The sequence below is a fragment of the Lampris incognitus genome, chromosome 3, assembly GCF_029633865.1.
Source record: "Lampris incognitus isolate fLamInc1 chromosome 3, fLamInc1.hap2, whole genome shotgun sequence".
Classification (NCBI taxonomy): domain Eukaryota; kingdom Metazoa; phylum Chordata; class Actinopteri; order Lampriformes; family Lampridae; genus Lampris; species Lampris incognitus.
In genome coordinates this window covers 78103620-78124562 of record NC_079213.1, presented here as the reverse complement: position 1 = coordinate 78124562, position 20943 = coordinate 78103620, and the positions used below count along the sequence as shown (strand labels likewise).

General features: G+C 40.8%; 1 protein-coding gene across 2 annotated transcripts in view; it reads left to right on the top strand.

Annotated features, from left to right (window-relative positions):
* The window catches only part of cyfip1 (cytoplasmic FMR1 interacting protein 1), a 67386-nt gene that overhangs the window by 34902 nt on the left and 11541 nt on the right, over window positions 1–20943 (top strand). For both annotated transcript variants that reach the window (XM_056277973.1, XM_056277972.1), the window contains exons 15-28: window positions 130–277; window positions 2412–2565; window positions 2691–2847; window positions 4595–4691; window positions 7066–7142; window positions 7357–7465; window positions 7564–7683; window positions 7921–8120; window positions 9459–9546; window positions 16119–16262; window positions 16523–16613; window positions 17351–17481; window positions 17858–17930; window positions 18036–18130. In XM_056277973.1, coding sequence (XP_056133948.1) covers window positions 130–277; window positions 2412–2565; window positions 2691–2847; window positions 4595–4691; window positions 7066–7142; window positions 7357–7465; window positions 7564–7683; window positions 7921–8120; window positions 9459–9546; window positions 16119–16262; window positions 16523–16613; window positions 17351–17481; window positions 17858–17930; window positions 18036–18130 — 1684 coding nt within the window. The remainder of the gene's footprint in view (window positions 1–129; window positions 278–2411; window positions 2566–2690; window positions 2848–4594; window positions 4692–7065; window positions 7143–7356; window positions 7466–7563; window positions 7684–7920; window positions 8121–9458; window positions 9547–16118; window positions 16263–16522; window positions 16614–17350; window positions 17482–17857; window positions 17931–18035; window positions 18131–20943) is intronic.

The following is a 20943-nucleotide window of genomic DNA, read 5'->3' as shown; positions in this document are numbered from 1 at the left end:
TGTGTGTGTGTGTGCGTGTGTGTGTGTGCGTGCGCGCGCGTGCGTGCGTGTGTGTGCGTGCGTGCGCGTGCGTGCGTGTGTTATTATGGGCAATCTTAAGAGCAGTTTTTATGTCTATGCTCTTTTCAGCGTCCTCCAGGCCATCCGAAAGACCATCTGTGACTGGGAGACTGGTCGGGAGCCACACAATGATCCTGCTCTCCGTGGAGAGAAAGATCCCAAGGGTGGATTCGATATCAAGGTCCCACGTCGGGCAGTAGGGCCCTCCAGTACACAGGTATCACATCCTTGCCTCAGCCTCCACACCCTTTCCTTACCTAGAAAAGGTTTCTTTATTTATTAAATCATTTCACCCATACCACCTAACAAAGATTATAAAAATTCAGTTTATACCCAAGTCTGACGTATGTCCAGACCCAGACAGAAAAGGAGTCATCCATGGCAAAGGAAAAGAACTAGGCTTGCAAAGATTCAGGCTTTTTTTCTGCCTTACAATCACCTACCCTGGGGTCTCCTCTGTGGAGAAGCTTAATCCATGGGTATCTGTTAAGCACATTAGATATTAACCTAGGTCTCCTATACAGAATGTCAAAGGTGAATCACCTAAGGCTAATGGAGATATAATCACAAGCCTATAAATATACTCACAAGGTTGAGCTAGGGCTTTTATGCTACTTAAGCCATAATCCAACTCGTAGCTTCTAGCCTCCTATAACCTTCAACATCTGAACTCTTACTATTATACTGTGCTGTTATCATCTGTTATTACCTCCCTAATACTTCTATTCACGTCAGTTTATTTCAGCGTGACTATTAATAAGCCATACTTGTCATGGTACACCTGTTTGATTCTATATTTTTTATTATCATTATTATTTGTTTGTTTATTTGAATGGGAACAGTGCATATTAATGAACATTGGTATCGCAGATACACATATAAACATGCCGGATTGTAGCAATACTGCTAATTTAAATCCGTTGTCCCTAAGCAGGTCAAAGCAAAAAATGAAATCAGATGTGGTACACCACAACACAACACAATACAATAATACTAAAATACACAATAATACATACAATACAACAATATACACCCCACAAAACCATACACCACAATACAACGCAACATAATATCATGAAACACATAACACACAAGTGACTGATATAATCAGCAGGACAAAGCTGGACTGAGCTCGCACCAATTAAAAATGATCACAAACTTGGTGTAATTTGAGCCATTTTTTAAAATGGGCTTTAAAAGTGGGAAATGTGGGGCATTCCCTTATTGCAGAAGGTATGTTATTCCAGATCTTAGTGCCCTTAATTGATAACACTGTTTGACTGAAAAGTGGTGCACCTGAAGGGTACCTCACAATCCCCTCTAGTGGAGGCCCTTGTACTGTTTTTTCTTATTTTATTGAGTTTATTTAATGGAGGTGGGGCAAGACCATGTAATGACTTGTATACAGAGCAGGCATATTTGAATGTTTTAAAATTCTTGAAATTTAGAAGATTGTGCTTCTCTAGAATATTACAATGGTGAAAAGAAGAAGGCTTTCTGTCGAAGATTTTTATGGCTTTTTTTAAAGAGTGATACTGTTGGTTTGAGTGTTGTTGCACTTGTAAATGACCAGTTTGTAAAACAGTATTCAATATGAGAAAAAATAATTGAGTGAAGAAACACCCTAGCAGCATTTTCTGATAATGATGATCTAATTTGCCTAAAATTATAAAGATTGAATTTAATAGTTTTTGATATCTTTTTTTTTACATTGCATTGATTGCAGTTAGGGCTGAATAATAATCCCTTGTGGCTATATATTTCTTTATGACACATCATCTTGCAGTGCATATTTTAGGTTGCATAAACCACTCAGCGGTATCAGCATAGCCCTCAGTTCCAAGAACAAGTTCTTGTTCCAAGTGCAGGCCTATAAAACCAAGAATAAACTATTAACATCTTTTTTTCATCTCCCTTAATCACTACATAACTCCCCAATCCCATCTTTTTGAGGGCTAAGGAGAGATGTTGGACAATGGCTTTGGGTAGTGAGATATTGTCCTACTGAGGTGACATAAGTAATTTTGCGCTGTTGTCAAAAAAAGTGGACCGCAATCACTGGCATGTTGATACAATAATGCCATGCTTTATGGACCTATAATAATGCCTGGTAAATGTTCAGGGAAATTTAACTGCAAAAGGTGCCTTGTTCCAACCTGGAAGTGTAGCCACCTACATGTGATAAGATCAGAATTTGTGGAAGATAAATGGTGTTTGCAGGTCATGTAGCAAGTGAGACCACCAGTGAATTGACTCTAAAAAGATCTTCATCTGCTTGAGATTTTTCTTCTTTTTTTTGTGGTCATTCATTAGTTATAGCTTTGCCCTCTGCTCCTTCTCTTTGTATTCAGCTCTACATGGTGAGGACTATGCTGGAATCTCTAATTGCTGACAAGAGTGGCTCAAAGAAGACACTGCGCAGCAGCCTGGAAGGCCCAACCATCCTAGATATTGAGAAGTTCCACCGCGAGTCATTCTTTTATACTCATCTGCTAAACTTCAGTGGTAAAAAAAAAGTCCCCATTAACTCTGTAAGATCCCATGGCCCCTGAGACCCCCTGGGGCCCTTACATAACTGCTGTTTGATTGACATCTCTTATAAAACTCGTGTATCCCCACATTTCATCCAGAGACCCTGCAACATTGCTGCGACCTCTCCCAGCTATGGTTCAGGGAGTTCTTTCTAGAGCTGACCATGGGCCGTAGGATCCAGTTCCCCATTGAGATGTCCATGCCCTGGATCCTCACTGACCACATCTTGGAGACCAAGGAGGCTTCAATGATGGAGTGAGAACAGCATTTGTTTAAGTAGACCCTGATGAGGCAATTGTTTGAATTCATATCGTTCATATGACTGCATTGTTCATATGACTGTACATATGACTGCATTGCATCTCCTCAGTTCTCCAAAAATGTCATCCCTCTGTTGGATTTTATTCATTTCCCTTGCTGTTACTCTTTCACTAAATCACATTATTGCATTAACAGACATCAAAATGGTGCACATTTTATGTTTATCACGGAGAAATTTTTTTCTTTGGTTTAAAACAGGCCTGTGATGGCCTAGCGGCCTGTCCAGGGTGTCTCCCCGCCTGCCGCCCAATGACAGCTGGAATAGGCTCCAGCATCCCCGTGACCCTGAGAGCAGGATAAGCGGTTCAGATAATGGATGGATGGATGGATTAAAATACAGCTTTAAATTACTTGTGTAAACATGGAGGTGTAGAAGTATATTGAAAGCACCTGGACAACTGTACCTAGACCATCACAAACAAGTTAGGCATCCTTTGAGCAGTGAAAGGCGAGGGCAGCCAGGGCAGAGGAGGGGTTGCCATAGTGCTTCCTTAATCCTGTGACTCATCTTCAGTCTACAGTGACATGGTTTGCCTTGCAAGAGGCTTCCAGTAACTTTAGTAGTTGTTTTTTTAACTACTATTAATGTTTAATTTTTACTCTGTGTGGAAAAGTAATGGGGGAGAAAGAGCCTCATGTCAGCTGAGTCATATGCCCTGTCTTTTCACTAACTGCTCTCTGAAAACCAGTGCTATCTCTCCCCTTAGCTCTTATTTTGTCCACTCTAACTGTTGACCTTATTTTTGAGTTGCTTGTATTTTTGGTGAGGTACTAGTCAAATCTTATTCCAGTGGAGCACTCATTTTAAGTCATGATGGCTGAGACTGTCGGCTAAATGCCCCAAAAATCATGTAAAATGGGGGGAAAACTCTAATGCTTGGCTATCTTTAAGTACTGTAACAAGAGCATTATGGTTCGAAGCAGGCCTTACAAGACCTCAGGCAGGAAAGAAAAAAGGCTGTCATTCATCAACTGTTCATACTAAATTACTGAAAAGTAAAGCCGACAGCCTGTGGTTAGACCTCAAAGTCAGTAGGCAGTATAGTGGCGCAGAACCAAAACATCAAATAAAGCACCACTGTCTTAAGTTTATTGACTATACACATTCAAAATCCTCTGCACAGTCTCCCTCCTTCTCTTCTTCTTCTTCCTCCTCCTTTTTCTTACTCCTCTTCCTCTTTTTTTTCCTCCTGTTAGTGGTCACCACAGCGGCTCATCCGTTTCCATCTCCTCGCATTACACTTGAATTGATGGTTTAAAATAGTCAGGTTGCATTACTCCCTGTCAAATACTACACTACAATCTTGTATATTAACATCAAATCTCTACTAAGAACAAACTTAAATGTAATATGAAAATATAAATATAGCTGTTATTATCCATTAAGCAAAAGACTGGTGACTGCTAACATGGCAAAAATGGCCTCTGTAATTTTACCAACTTGCATTAATTAGCAACAATTCAATTTCCCCATGAGAACCATCAAAATACATCTCATCTAATCTACCTATTATGGTGGTCTTGTTGCCTCCGTTGGTTTTTGCCCTTTCTGTTCTCCTTTTTACTTTTGTTAAATCAAATTTGGTCTTATTCTTATCCAAACAGAAGCCTGTCTTTCACTCTTACTTTCAAAATTAATATATTTTGGGGTAAAATATGTATTCCTTTCATCTCTCTACAGATATGTACTGTACCCTTTGGACTTGTACAATGATAGTGCACACTACGCCCTGACCAAATTCAAGAAGCAGTTTCTTTATGACGAAATAGAGGCTGAGGTAACGGTTTGAAATGGAATATGCTCTTGCAGACTGTGACTTTTGTTGGACATTTTTAGAATCATTTTTGTGTTTATGTAAAGTCCACATCTGAGATGCAGTGAAGAAGTGACACCAAGAGAGTACATTATGCTGCCATTGAGATCAGGGGCTACACGATACGCTGATGCCACAGAATTAATTTACAAGAGCGTCTCAGTCTTTACATGCGGTCACTCATCCATTTTATGTGATATTGTTTAAATGTATATTTTAAGTTATATAACATGTTTTTTATTACTCTTATCTAACCTAGTTACCAAAGATATTGTCATTAAATGCAGTATTTTTACAGCCTGCTGACCTGGATAATTTAATAGTGATCTAAATATAAAGGACTTGATAATCCTTGCTGATCTGGGATCTTTATCCGAGGGGTTTATTTTTGTAGTTTTAGAGTTGATATGGTCTTGTGTCTTGATGCATGCTCAATAGTCTGGATAAGGAAATCCCAGAAAGTTGAATCAGATCAACTGGACACAACGTTTAGAGGGAGAAATGTTTCATCACTCATCTTAAGTGACTTCTTCTGTCTCAGCTGACTGCAGGTATCCCCACCCTTATAAACAGCACAGTTGCATAATGACTGAACCCACAATCGGTAACATATGCAAACTGTCGTGACCATTAACTAGAGTTACAATGGCCATGTGTACTATTCACAGAGGACTGGGGAATAGTTGCAATCACAGCATTGTAAGAGTGTGGTTATCCTAACTGGACGATTGTCAAAGCCAGGAAGATGCCCAAACAGTGCACCAGCTGATTGAAGAGAGGAGAAGGACAACAGCTGTCTGAGCGTAAACTAGCGTTTATTCCGTATGTGGCGGGAGTGGCAGAACAGTATAGTTGCGTATTTTCCAAACACAGTGTCTCAGTTGCTTTCAAATCTCAAAACATGCTGCGCCAGAAATTGGTCCACCCCAAGGATTGGATCCCCTAGCACAAGTGCATTTTGTAAACATAGGCACCAAATAACTTCAGCTTCAGTTTACTTAAAGTAATACATTTATAAAATGCAAGCATAAGGTATGTGGTCAGTAACATTACTGTCATTACAGAACAAGAACCACAACAAAACAAGTAAACACTGAACTCATGCAGTATGCTGCTCCGTCTCTTCCCTGTAGTTTAGAGCACACTCCCTGAGGGCCACTAGTAGGCTGTAAGGGCCGACTCTTGTATTTGGGCCTTCTCTGTCTTTTACCCTGACTGAACCACATCTGTACAGCCTCCTTGACATCAAACTCACTGTGGCACTGCAATAACCCTGGAACAGTAAAATACTCACTGTACCTACAAAAAATAAAGTGCAATAAATGTCACTCACATATCTGAACAAGCTGTATTATACTGTACATAACCACCTACTTACTGTAAAGTAATGCTTTTTTACATTATTTATCATCACTCTTTCACTTCTTTGCACTATATCCTGTTTACATTTCACATAAATGGTTTCACCTGTATATAGTCATTCCTAGTGTATATTTCTGAAGATTGTGTGTTCTGTGTGCAAGTACAATGGGCCAAACCGGAGTCAAATTCCTTACATACCTTTCACATTTGCATGCTGGACTTCCACATGGCCAATCAAAACATTCACTGGCCTCCCTTATAAACAGCACCATGTATCTCTCTCCGCTTCTTTTTAAGTGTATCAGCTATCACTCCAATAAACTGAACTATCATCAGTTTGGGTCGGTGGAACAGAAGGAGGGTCTGAAGGAGGGTCTTTGCTTTTAAAAAAACGAATCAATAGTTCGTTTCATTGCTCGTTTCACAACGAGAGCAAGTCCTAGTGAGTGGCGACTGACATCCCGCACGCGACCCCCCCCCCCCACACACACACATACACGATGCTGCTTTGATTTGGTCACATCATGAGGGCCTCACGGTAACTCCTCTCTCTCACACGTGTACACACACATACATATGCCAGGCCCACTCATTCACACACAAGTTCTCGCTCTTACTGGTTTTTGCATGATTAAAATAAAAACACTGTTATGTTGCAAGTCGCACCAGTGCGCCTAGGTTTAAAATTTACTCGCACTGATGCCAAAACTAGGCGCAAAATGTGACTAAATGGTCGTACTCTGGAGCCCAGGAATAGAAATAAGCCAAGTTACAAATGTGCCTTAGATCTTCTTTGATGTCATCTAAGTAAAATAAAGCTCTGTCCTCAGATGTTGACTTTTCTCCCCCCAGTTCTAAGAATTAAATAGTGGCCATTAATGTTTCATTTAATTTTTGTTTTGTGTATAAGCCTTTTCTTTCATTTTGAAGATGGTTAATATTAAACCATATATGAACCTTTCTGATGTTTTTCCAGGTGAACTTGTGCTTTGATCAATTTGTATACAAGCTGGCTGATCAAATATTTGCCTACTATAAAATCCTAGCAGGAAGGTAGGTAGAATATTAGTTTTTGTTGACATTATAAGGGGTGTTGGTATGGATTAAGTATAACGGTGTTGTAATGCATGCCTGCGTCTTAAGAATTGAACATAATGAAACACATTATTTGATTTATTAACATATGGGGCATAATAATAAATCAAATGTGACATTTATGAAATGAAATTCTACCAAATTGTTCTCCTCTTCACTTAATTATTTCCAGTCTGCTCCTTGACAAACGATTGCGAGCTGACTGCAAGAACCAGGGGGCTAATATTCCGTGGCCTGCATCCAACCGCTATGAAACTTTGCTGAAGCAGCGCCATGTGCAGGTATTTGCCTCTCATACTGTCTCACCTCATAGTGCTCTCCTTCTGTGTTACATGACATGTGTCTGTCTACGTGATATCTGATCAACTGTGGACCTCAGCTCCTAGGTCGCTCCATTGATCTGAACAGGCTGATCACTCAGAGAGTCTCTGCTGCACTCTACAAGTCTCTGGAGCTGGCCATCAATCGCTTTGAAAGCGAGGACCTCACCTCCATCATGGTAGTCTTGCCACCTGTATTTGTGCCTGTCATGACTGCCACCTATCTATCTATCTGTCTATCTATCTATCTATCTATCCATCCATCTATCTATCTATCTATCTATCTATCTATCTATCTATCTATCTATCTATCTATCTATCTATCTATCTATCTATCTATCTATCTATCTATCTATCTATCTATTTTGCTGAAATTTAGTTCCTGATTGTTCTCCATGTTTAAACCTGGGCTTTAGGAACTGGAGGGGCTTCTGGAGATCAATCGCATGACACACAAGCTCCTCAGTAAGTTCTTGACTCTGGATAGTATGGACGCCATGTTCCGTGAGGCCAACCACAACGTGTCAGCTCCCTATGGCAGGATAACGCTTCATGTCTTCTGGGAGCTCAACTATGACTTCTTACCCAATTACTGCTACAATGGCTCCACCAACAGGTGAGTTATTCCTTTTTACCCAATTACTGCTACAATGGCTCCACCAACATGTGAGTTATTCTGTGATTTTTTCCCCCCTCAGATTTCCCTATATTAGTGGAGATTAAATGTGCCAGGGCTTAACTACTTGGTCGATTAAGTTTGACCATGTACCAACATTATAATACTACTACTACTACAACTAATAAAGATGATAATATATTTTTGTAGCACTCAAAGCAAAGTCATAAAGAACTTAATGCACTGCAAAATTAAAAGACAACAAACAGATGAAACAGGTATTTCAAGGATACTTTGTACAAAATTTTAATCAAGCCTAAAATGACAGCTGTTTGTCAGGCATTAGTCCAAATTTCATGCATGTATTTTTCTCTTTTGGTGTTTAAGGAGAACCAAGGGAGTCTAGATAGGCTCAGACTTTTAAGTTTTTACCAGACTGTCTGAAAACGCTAAATTGAAATCTAAATGCTCCTGCTGCATAGAAATGATGAACTAATAAATAATAAATTATAGGCTTATTAATGGCTTATTGTCTTGGCCCTGAACTTTAATAGGCAACTTCATATTTTTAATTCCTCAGTAAGCCCTTTTGAGTCTAGTTGACAATGGATTCAAATGGTTGAATCCTTGGTGCTAAGTCTAAGCACCAGATTTGGTCCATAATGGAAGATGACTTAGCAAGGCTCTTTGTTGGATGTGTAATTTGTCAGTATACACATTACTACTGACGTCGTCAGTTCTTGGAACATTGCAGACTGTTGTGCATCCTGTAGTTTCCTCACAGGAGACCTGCCCGATAGGAAACCATATGTTCTGTGGGTGAAAGGCAGACAGTCTGTCAAAGGTAACCAACACTTTGGAAGATTGGAAGCCTTTTACATTAATGTCCATGTCCATAATACTGTCAATATTAAAAAACACCATCAGAACTTGTTCATTCATTGTATGAGATACAAGTAGAATTTTTATAGAGTTACTCTGGCTCTTTTTTCTGTCTACCATAACCTCAATTGTATTTCTGGTCACACAGCTGTGTCTGGTTTCCTCAACACTGCAGCAAGGAACTTGGAAACGATGTTATCTATCTCTTACACACACACACACACACACACACACACACACACCCACACAGCAGGAGTTGGAGGGGTAACAAAGATGGGATAATTTCGTGGCCTTAATTGTTTTTGAAATCTATTGCCATCCCAATTCAAGTGTGCGATATTGTGACGTTAGACCATGGCAATCCTGATTAATTCTCTTTAGGCACAATATGTGATTATTTTGTACATCATTTGCTCACCTTTCCTTGGATCTGACGTCTATGTTTCTGTCTGTTAGGTTTGTCCGCACAGTCTTGCCCTTCTCTCAGGAGTTCCAGAGGGACAAGCCGCCCAATGCACAGCCCCAGTATTTGTATGGATCAAAGGTGTGTAAGGTTTTCTTCAGTATGACGACAGAAAGAATGGTACCCCAGGTCATGTTTGACAAGCCAAGAAACATTTGATTTCACACATTATTTATTTATTTTCTATTTTTCCTTAAATCAGTGGGTTATTTGTTGTATTTGGTCCACATGACTTCACTGGCAGTGTCTGACCCCTCCAATCCCATTTATTGGATCCAAATATTCACTGCATATGAGAAAACACATTAAAAACATGGAAAGTGCAATTACAGGAAACAGTCTGAAATCAACGAAGGCATATTTACACATAATAAATAAGGGTTGTATATGGTGATCAGCAAAACTGGCGTCTGTAATAGTACTAAAACACGTCTTAGGGGAAAAAGTTCTTTTTGTGAGCCTAATGTAGTTTACCAAAAAGAAACCTTTGAATAAATTGAACTAGATGGAAAAGATGGATGAATTGACAGAACTGTTTCAGCAGTTTTATTTTGATATGATTTCCATAAAAAAAAAGAAAGAAAAAGGTTTATATGTATCCTGATCACAATAGGGATTTCATCAGTAGAAGAAAATACCGTGGAACAATCCTGTAAGCAGAGCAACACTGCGATAACAATCTTATCGACTCAAATTGACTCACTACCAGACAGCTTAGTCTGGGTGAGTGTCATGAGCTCATGGCCCTGGGGAATTCTGGGACCAGCGGTCTGGGATGAGAGGAAGGGATTTTGAATGACAGTGGGCAGCTTGGTGTCATATTCACTGTTGCTGGGAGCATAGACACATCCAGAGACATCTGGGTGGACAAGGGTGGCAGACGCATGGTGGCCCTCGGTGGTCTGACAGGAGATAGGGCAGACGGTGCGGAGACATCCCCATAGCAGGATGCCACAGATGAGCAGGAGCAGGATGCTGCTAGCCATCCAGACCCCCATGGCCAGCTCCCATCCTGCCCTGGCCTGGGCTTCATTGCGGCCACTCGGGGTGTTGAACACTTGGCACTGGTCTCTGGCAGGATTGGCCGCCTGACACGTCACACACAGGAAGTAGGTGGTCTGGGGGATGAGGCCGGCCAGGTATGTGCTTGTCTGACTGACTGGGATGCGTTCCTCGTGCATGAAACTCTTGCGTTTATAACCTATCAGCAGGCTGTTCCAGTTGGGATCGTACATGACGCTGTAAAAGGTGTCCAGGCAACCGGGGGTTGTTGGCCAGTTTACCCTGGCTGTGGTTGCTGAGATGTTGTAGACTGTGATTCCCATGATGATTATCCGTGATCTAATATGATGATATCGCTAACTCCATCTGGCTCCAAAGCTACTTTGATGGGAAGTTTAATTGCTTGGTCTTTGGTTGTAGTCCTTTGTGTTCTCTGAGTTCAGAGACTCAAGCTAAATTTGAAAAGGGAGAACAAAAGAAAAAGTAAAGAATGCAAGGGAAAAAACGTCATCATTCTTCTGGTAGATTCTACCTTTGATCGATATGACGTAACAATGTATGGCATCGAATATCAAAAAGATGCCACATTTTGCCACAAAACAAACTAAATTTCACAAATAAATCAAATTTTTTATTTGGTTTTTGAAATATTTTTTGAACTGTGCAATCCTTGGAAAGTGCTGATTCTAAAGATACCTTTCTTTCTTGAGTTTTAAGCGAACATACAAACATACACTCTTGCTCTCTCTCTCTCTCTCTCTCTCTCTCTCTCTCTCTCTCTCTCTCTCTCTCTCTCTCTCTCTCTCGCTCTCTCTCTCTTTATATATATATATATATATATATATATATATATGTATGAAGATAATATAAGTATGAAAGGTATATAGACGTATATATCATCGGCCTGTAGGTGTCGCTGTGGTTCGTGAGTTATAGTACACCTGGGTAATCGAGAGAGAAGAGAGAGGCTTAGATGACCGGAAAGAAAGAGCTAGCACTTGCCCACAAAATAAACTCAATTTCGCAAATAAATCAAATTTTTTACATGGTTTTTGAAATATTTTTCGAACTTTGCAATCCTTGGAAAGTGCTGATTCTAAAGATACTTTTCGTTTTGTTCTACAATGAGTATTTCTGGAGTTTTAAGTGAACATACAAACATACACTCTGGCTCTCGCTCTCTCTGTCTCTCTCTCTCTCTCTATATATATATAAAGATAATATAAATAAGAAAGGTATATAGACATATAGATCATCGACCTGTAGGTGTTGCTGTGGTTCATGAGTTATAGTGCACCTGGGTAATTGAGAGAGGAGAGGCTTAGATGACCGGAAAGAAAGAGCAAGCACTTGCCACAAAATAAACTCAATTTCGTAAATAAATCAAATTTTTTGCTTGGTTTTTGAAATATTTTTCGAACTGTGCAATCATTGGAAAGTGCTGATTCGAAAGATACCTTTCTTTTTGTTCTGCAATGAGTATTTCTGGAGTTTTAAGCGAACATACAAACATACGCTTTTGCTTTATATATAGATGTAGGAAAAAAACCTTTCATACATAGCAGAACAAGCTTGTTTCGTGCATCACACACTCATCAGCTGCCAATGTGGTTAAACACCATTGATGGTTTCTGGAAAAAAAAACGCTATATATATAATAGATTTCCCCCCCTTTTTATTCTCCCAAATTGTACCTGACCAATCACCCTGCTCTCTGAGTTGTCCCGGTCGCTGCTCCACCCCCTCTGCCGATCCGGGGAGGGCTGCATACTACCACATGCCTCCTCCGATACATGTGGATTTGCCATCTGCTTCTTTTCACCTGACAGTGAGGAGTTTCGCCAGGGGGACGTAGCGCGGAGGATCACGCTATTCCCCCCAGTTCCCCCTCCCCCCGAACAGGCGCCCCGACCGACCAGAGGAGGCGCTAGTGCAGCGACCAGGACACGTGCCCATATCTGGCTTCCCACCCACAGACATGTCCAATTGTGTCTGTAAGGACGCCCAACCAAGCCGGAGGTAACAAGGGGATTTGAACAGGTGATCCCCGTGTTGGTAGACAACGGAATAGACTGCTATGCTACCCAGATGCTCAAACAATATATTAACTGACATTTTGATGACATTACAATGTCATTCAAAAAAAAAAAAGTGGACCAGAGGCTCCCCCCCCCCATACCCCAAAATAGAATATGGTACCAACAATCTACAAAACAATTTACATCCCCCTGCAATCCAGACCATGTAACCCAGAGCTAAACCAAAACAAACGATGAGCAGGAACCCTGCCTACCCATCCCATCACCTTGCACACTCGCATGAAACAAAAACATTAAAAAGAGAAACAATATGCATTGCAATGTGTGAAGGATTAGCTGGAACAAAGTACAAGTGATGGGGGCAGGGGTGGTAGCATGCATACAGATGTTCAGCAAATTACATAATGCGACTGTTTGTGCCCAGGCTTATCTATTTCATTCAGACTGCCTATTACAGGGTGGTGCCAGGTCTGTTGAAGGCCCCTGAAAGCAGGAGTACCACACTGAAGCAACCAGCCACGTTCTTCAGCCTAATTGCAGAGATATAACGAATCCTGGGCTGACAACCCCTCGTTCTCCCAGTAATGGCAAAGTGCGGGACTTCAACACAGCTCTTTCTGAAGGGGCTTAAGAGTGGTTGACTTTGATACCTGACCTTTATATAATCTGTTTTTAGAGGTTTGAATAATTGTATTTGTTACTAATGACAAACTGTTCCGTGCAAACCATTGATCTCAGTTTTGACATTAGTGTCCCATAATTTTCCCATCTCCGCAAAGGTTTTCAAACCATTTGTAGCCTTATTGCATAATTGCTCGACGTCTGTTCAATCAGCATAGTCAATGTCGCTGATTTTGCATGTACACGATCTTCACATATGCTACTTCTGTCAGAGTTTCCTTATAAACATTCCACAGTGATGTGCTGAAATATTGTCACTTATCCTTAAAGGATGTCTTTTATATGCATGGTTGATTAAAAAAATAAAAAAGTCTGTTAAAGACTATTATCTCTTGAAAAAAATCCATTCCCTGATTATGTAACGCCTTTGATGATTTGATGCTGATTGTCATTTCAAAGACTAATGTGCGTTTTATTAAACAGGCTTTGCAGCAGTGGTGCTGAGCAGGTCAAAATCAAATCACAGCAACTTTGCTTGCTTTGTAATAGCAGCCTCTCTTGTGTCGAGTTTGGAAATGAAACTTCTTAAGATGTAAGATGCTGAGTCTCACAAGCAAATAGCTAAAAAAAACAAAACAAAAAAAACACCCTAAAAAAAACCCCCCAGCTTTTTCCCGATACTTCCTCTTTTCATTATTTTGATTTCGTTTTCTAACAAGCTGTGCAGCAGGTCAAGAGAACTAAATCTCGAAAGTCACTTTGTCTGCTATGATTTGAATGTAATACAAAGATCGTCTCTTTGAGAACAAGGTGTGGTTCAAAGATGCCGAGTTGTCAGTGTTACTGACTGCTCCATTTCCACAAACAGCTTTTTTTAAATCCAACCTGTGTAAATACAACTGAACTGAGATTGAGAGTTTCATAAAACAGTGGTATTATGTATGTCTCCCGAACAGATGAAGTGACCAGAAGAATATCTTTAAAGTGTATTTAAGGTTTACTTTCTCATCCAACATTCAAATAGGTTGTCTCTGCAAGTCAACAAACTTTTATTTGACCCAAGTCCTGCAAGTATGTGTGGAGAAATTCCTATTTTCCCCACTTGTGGAAAATCAGTCTGATGCATCCTTCATATTATTTGAAGCCGATGACAAGAGGCACTTGTCTATATCATAATGGAACAAGTGAAGACGCTCATGAGGGTCGGTCCAGCGAAAGCATGTCAAGATGAAAACTTACCAGAGAAAACATTGACAGAAGCCGTTTCGCCTGCCAGTGTTTTTGTTTGTCTGTGGTACTGGTTCAGAGTGATGTGTGGTCCTTGAGCCTCTTTCTCATGTTAGCGTCTGTTCCTCACCGTCTCGATATTAAGTGCTCTGTCTCCAACAGCTGTTTTGTTCGCTGGCGACCTCAGGAAAGTGGACCAGAGATTGCTCTGTCGTTGTCTCTTGTGCTACTGCCACATTAGTGGGAATACGGCTGGATTAATGCAGCAAAGCGGTAGCATCAACTCTGATGTGGCTGAATGGCAAAGGGAGGGGTGGGAGGTGACTTGCAGGGAGGGAGGGACCCTTGATCTCTGACGTTAGAAAGTGTTTATTGGAAGGGAAAAAAAACAAGTAATGATGTAATTATGCACCTTCAAGAAAACATCTTATGGATGTACTGTGTTTATACTATTCTTATTTATCAGGGGTAAGTTTTTGTTTCACCCTCTTATTGGGTGCAGGGTAAGCTAGCTCATTTCTCACCCCTGCATGGGTTAAAAGTGATCTTGCTCAAGGATGGATGCATGTGTTATCAAACCGAGGCCCAACCCCCGTTGGGAGACAACCTCATTAACTAATAGGTTATCCTGCTGCCCACTTCCAAATTTTGGAATTTACACGTGTATTTGTTTTTACATAATTACACTTAATTATTTTAAAGATTTACCATGTAAGATATACACTGTGACAGCACTAGGGATCTAAATAAAGAGGAGCAGGCTCACTCCACACTCTTATTACACTCATAGGGTCAAATATGGGCTAGATTGAGATGAAAATTTTATTGTATACCTTTTAATTCAACTATTCTGTTTCCTTCCGGTGTTTAATGCTTCACTCTTTTCATTTTTTTTTTCACCTTTTTCTCCCCAGTTGTACTTGGCCAATTACCCCACTCTTCCGAGTCGTCCCGGTCACTGCTCCACCTTCTCTGCCGATCCGGGGAGGGCTGCAGACTACCACATGCCTCCTCCAATACATGTGGAGTTGCCAGCTGCTTCTTTTCACCTGACAGTGAGGAGTTTCGCCAGGGGGACGTAGTGCGTGGGAGGACCACGCTGTCCCCCGCCCCGAACAGGCACTCCGACCGACCAGAGCAGGCGCTAGTGTAGTGACCAGGACACATACCCACATCTGGCTTCCCACCCGCAGACACGGCCAATTGTGTCTGTAGGGACCATGTTATCCCATGTTACCTCCGACCAAGCCGGAGGTAACATGGGGATTCAAACTGGCGATCCCCGTGTTGGTAGGCAATGGAATAGACCGCTACGCTACCCAGACACCCCTTTTGACTCTTTTTATGTATTTTTGGCCATAAGAAGAAGGATTCAAAGTGATTTTCCTGGCCTGCTGATGTTAATATTTTGGACGTGTCGTTACGGATAAAGTGACACAGCTGTAGCCTCACCAATCATATACCCACAGGGGCTGAACTCATTATTCTTTCCAGAAACCATCTGCTTTGATTATGAAGTAGAGCAAAGTCTACTTCTAAACACCTGCTCTAACAGAAAAATCAAAACTGCTCGATCAGACTCTAGTTGATTCCTCCATTTGTTTCTTCTCTCTTGCAAATGCACACCCACAATTTGACGCACTTTGGACGGTGCAAGTGTACATGTTTTTTTCCAAGTAATTGCAAAGTAAGTTATTGAACGCTGTCCATTTCTTGAAAATGAACTCAGTTTCCCTTGCGTTCAATGTCTCTCTGTGAATGCAGGCCCTGAACTTGGCATACAGCAGCATATTTGGCTTCTACAGGAACTTCCTGGGACCTCCACACATCAAGGCCATGTGCAGGCTGCTGGGCTATCAGGGCATCGCTGTGGTGATGGAGGAGCTGCTGAAGGTCGTCAAAAGCTTGGTGAGGAGGACGGCAGGTTTGAGAGGCAGTGGGTGGGCCTCGTCTTTTTAGTAGCATGCGTAGTACATAAACCACACAATTGGGGAAATAAATTAACCTTGCTGATTCACTATGTTTTGTGAGATGTTCACTTCGAACCAGACATTTTCTTTTTTTCCACCTTTTGTCTTCACCTTTCTTCTGATGGACTTTATGATTGATATAACAATTTCAACGGCTTGACCTTTCAGCTTCACAAACCCTATTTTTCTTCTGCGTAGCTCCAAGGCACCATACTACAGTATGTAAAGACTCTGATGGAGGTGATGCCCAAGATCTGCCGCCTTCCACGCCATGAGTACGGCTCCCCAGGTTAGTTCAGCAGATGAAGAAACTTTACATCTAAGAAATCTGTGTGCTGTTAATTGGGGCAAAAGGAATAATTATGAGAATGCATTGATTTCCTTTTGCACAATAAAAAGAGAAAAATTGCACAAGATTGAGGAAATTCTCATTCTTCAGCAAAATTCTCATCCAAGTTTATTGGTATACACAAAACTAGTGTTACTCAAGACCACATTTGGTGATATAAAAAAAAATCACCAATGAAATGTCTAATAGCAACATGTATGTTTTTTTATGTTTCAAGCTTTTATTAGATAAACATGAGAAAGCTCAAATATGAAGTGTGTATGTCATTTTTAAAGTATAATTTGGACATTTCCAATACTAGAGAATCTGTTCATACAGTTAAAGTGCTATATGAACCCCTGCCACAACTAGGAAGATGTGACATTAATTATCCATGGGCCAGTAAAATAACACATTCTGAGTTAAGTGCATTTTAAAATTGTTCCATGTTGTTTTTCTACACTTAGTTTTAATATTTCTGTATGGATGAAAGTCCCGTGGAGATTACTCACTACTGATTAGTGTAGAGCTAACAAAGTCAGTGAAAATGTGATGTGCAGCTCCCCACATAAGGCATACCTGCCGACATTGGGGAGCAATGTAGAAACAACTGCATCATAGATTAGGCTGGTATTAAATGTGTTGATGGAAAGGTGATTTGCAAGCTGTTATTTCTCATTTCTTGTTTTCCCATTCAGGAATCCTGGAGTTCTTTCACCACCAGTTAAAGGACATAGTGGAGTATGCTGAGCTTAAGACTGTGTGCTTCCAGAACCTGCGAGAAGTGGGCAACGCCATGCTCTTCTGTCTGCTGAGTGAACAGAGTCTGGTATGGACCTCAACCCAGCAGAAGCTAGATGAAATATCACCACATCACATCACGTCACCACATGGTGGTTAGAAATGCAGCACCTATGGGACTGAGTTCTGGGTCTGCATTGCTATGCAGCCCAAATGTGATATGGGCCCCATAATTTCAGAATAATTATAAAACCTTGTCATGGTGTCTGTATACTGCACCAACAGGTGTTTTTCTTCCCCCATAAGTTATACGTTTATAGCTTATCAGTGCCACCTTCAGTTTATGGCTGATATCACAACGGTGACATATTTTCACAAACCTGCTTACCAGGCGAGGCCCAGTATTAAACAATGTTATACAATGTGTAGTCATGACAATGTTTTCATTTTTGTCTTTCTTTTAGTCCCAGGAGGAAGTTTGTGATTTGCTGCACGCAGCGCCATTCCAGAATATTCTTCCCAGAGTCCATGTCAAAGGTAAATGAAATTAACTACTGGCACTTTTGCAACTGTAAAGAATGAATTTATTTGTTTTGCGCCTTTGTTCCTTGAGTAAAGCCTTCCTTTGTCCTCTGTATGCAGAGGGGGAGCGCCTTGATGCCAAAATGAAGCGTTTGGAGGCCAAATACACAGCCCTGCACATGGTCCCGCTGATTGAGCGCCTTGGTACTCCACAGGTAATGCCAGTTACTGTAGCCTAGAGATTAGAAAAGTGGGATTGTGACTGGAATGTCATCAGTTCCTGGGCTGGCTCTGAAAGTGTAGGGGAAGGTGCAGGGATTCTCTTCACTGCTTTAACAACTTCTTTCAAGGTGCTTTTATGCAAAGGCATTGAAAACCCCCAACTGCTGTAGTGGAGTTGTTCAGTGGCCAGAAATAGAAAAATATTTATACTGGGCAGCTTCCAGGTATGAGTGCAGAACTGTTCTGAATATAGTCAAGTCGATTTTATTCGTATAGCAGTGGTGCCAACTGTTCCGGTTTACCCGTAGTAGCTACGGATTTCAGCCTCTGCTATGGTGCTACAAGAAAGGTCATAAATGCTACGTTTTTTTTTTCTGGATTTTTTTCCCCCACTAGTTATCTACCAGTCCGATGGCAGAGTTTAACTTGGGCATCCAATGAGAAGCCGAAATAGGTGGGACTAATCACGACCATGAGAGTTCAATAACAGCTGCAATGTAAGCGGTCTTTTTCTCTAGCAAGAAGAAGAATCTGCGTGAGTTTAGCGAGAAAATTAAATGCAGTGCCAATGATGACAGCATCTACCTCAAAGAAAGTTAGGACTTGCCACCAAAAGTTTAGAGATGAGTATTCTAAACTATTTTCGTTTATCAAGCCAAGTAAACTTTGATTTTTATGCGTATTGTGAGTACTGCAGATGCGACATTTCCATGAAACATGGTGGGTTGAACGATTTAAAAGAGCACAATAAAACCATCAAACATGGCAGATATGCGAAGGTCGTCAGAGATAACAAATCAATTGACGGACTTGTCACTGATCGAAGTGAGTGTGGAATTATCAACACAGAGACATTATTCACCAATTTTATTATAGAACACAATTTACCTATTACCGTTTCAGATAAGATAGGTCACCTTGTTAAAGCTGCGTTTCCGGACAGCAAAATCGCCTCAAAGTATGCGTGTGCAAGAACCAAGACAACTGCTATTACAGAAACCTTGGCAGCTACGTTGACGGCCGATTTGGCCACTGTGTTAAAAGTCAAACTTTTTCTCACTTGTGACTGACGGCTGCAATGATGAAGACGCACAACTATATCCAGTTGTTGTATGCTATTTTAATGAAGAGGTAGGTGGGGCCATGACTCAACTTCTTGCATTACCTGCATGTGAAAAGATCCAGTCAACAATTCTGTTAAACGTTTTACCTGAGTCACGTGAGTGAAGATAGTTAGTTGTGTTGTTGATTAAATGGAGTACGCTCCAAGTAGCGCTTCGCCTGTCATGTCTTTTTCACAACATAACGGGGATATTTCAAAATGCATGGGGTCTGTTCCTACACAAGTTTCACCACATGCAGTACCATGTAATTCCAATGGAGGGAAGAAGGGTGAAACTGATGTAGGATTAGATGCCATGCATTTTTAAATATGGCGGGTGGTCCTTTTTTTTAATATGAAACATTCTAGAGGTCCTGGAGCACCTGTTAAGATAGACGTCATCATGAACACCAGTACGTACCAAGATATTTAAATAACAAAACAATGCACCCCCCACCCCTTCCCAATGAGCTTACAAGATTTCCATTTTCATTTAAAAATTTAACTTTAGAATTCAGTTCCCTTATGATTATTTGCTTGTGTAAGTACACATATCATATAATGAGAGATTAAGTGTTTATAGACAGGTTTATACAGTTGAAAGCATTTTTAATCATGAAAAACCTGGTTTAAGCAGTTGGTTTTAATGTTGTGGCTCATCGGTGTAAATACTGATTAATGTCATCTAATAATCTATGGGGAATTCTCTATGTTAAAGTGATGGTTAACCCACCCTAAAAAAATGTTAGCTTTTCTCTTACCTTGGAAATTTGTCTGATGGCATCCACTTTAAAGGAACAGTGCTGTGCTTTTCAAAGCCTTGTAGTGGAGCAAACATACAGTAGTTTAACGTACAGTGCTTGATGTAGTAGTTCTAGCCTAATTCACCGACTGTTGTTTGACCTTGTCAAATACACATGTGAAATGAATAACAATAACAATAAATAAACGACAATACATTTAGAATGGTCTGAGGTACTTTTTTCGAGTTCACTTTGCCATCGATGACCATGTTCTGGTTTTTATGGGCAAATTCAGGTTTTTCACCCTTGCTGTTCTGGTTTTCAACGTTGGCACCTCGTGTATAGCCCAATATCACAAATTACAAATTTGCCCCAGTAGGACAATGGTGAAGAATAACATGTGTGCTCAGTGTTATTCCTTGGCTCAAAAGATGGAAAGAGCACTTCTGCACCCTCTTGAATCAAAAAGGATCAGCAGATTCAAATGCATGCCAGTGGCTTACAAGAAGGCCGATAAGAGAAGACCTCTGTGAGCCGATCACAATGGCTTAAGTAGAGAAAGCACTTAAAGACACCAGAAGTTGGAAGGCACCAGGATAAGATGGCATCCCATCAGACATCCTGAAGCATGGCACCTCAATACTTAAGTCAGAACAACTAAAGCTCTATAATACCTGCTGGCAGAACCTATGCCTTCCTCAAGGCTTCAAAGATGCTTTGATTGTGACCATCGACAAGAAGGGTGAACGAAGCAATTGTGGAAACCATCGTGGGATCTCACTTCTATCGAGTGCTGGAAAGGTCCTGGCTAAGATGATACTGAACCGGATAAACATCCTTTCAGGTGAAGTATTGCCTGAAAGCCAATGTGGTTTCAGATCAGGTATAGCTACACCACAGACATGATCTTAACCCTGAGACAACTCCAACAGAAAGCGACCGAATAGCACCAGCCACTTTA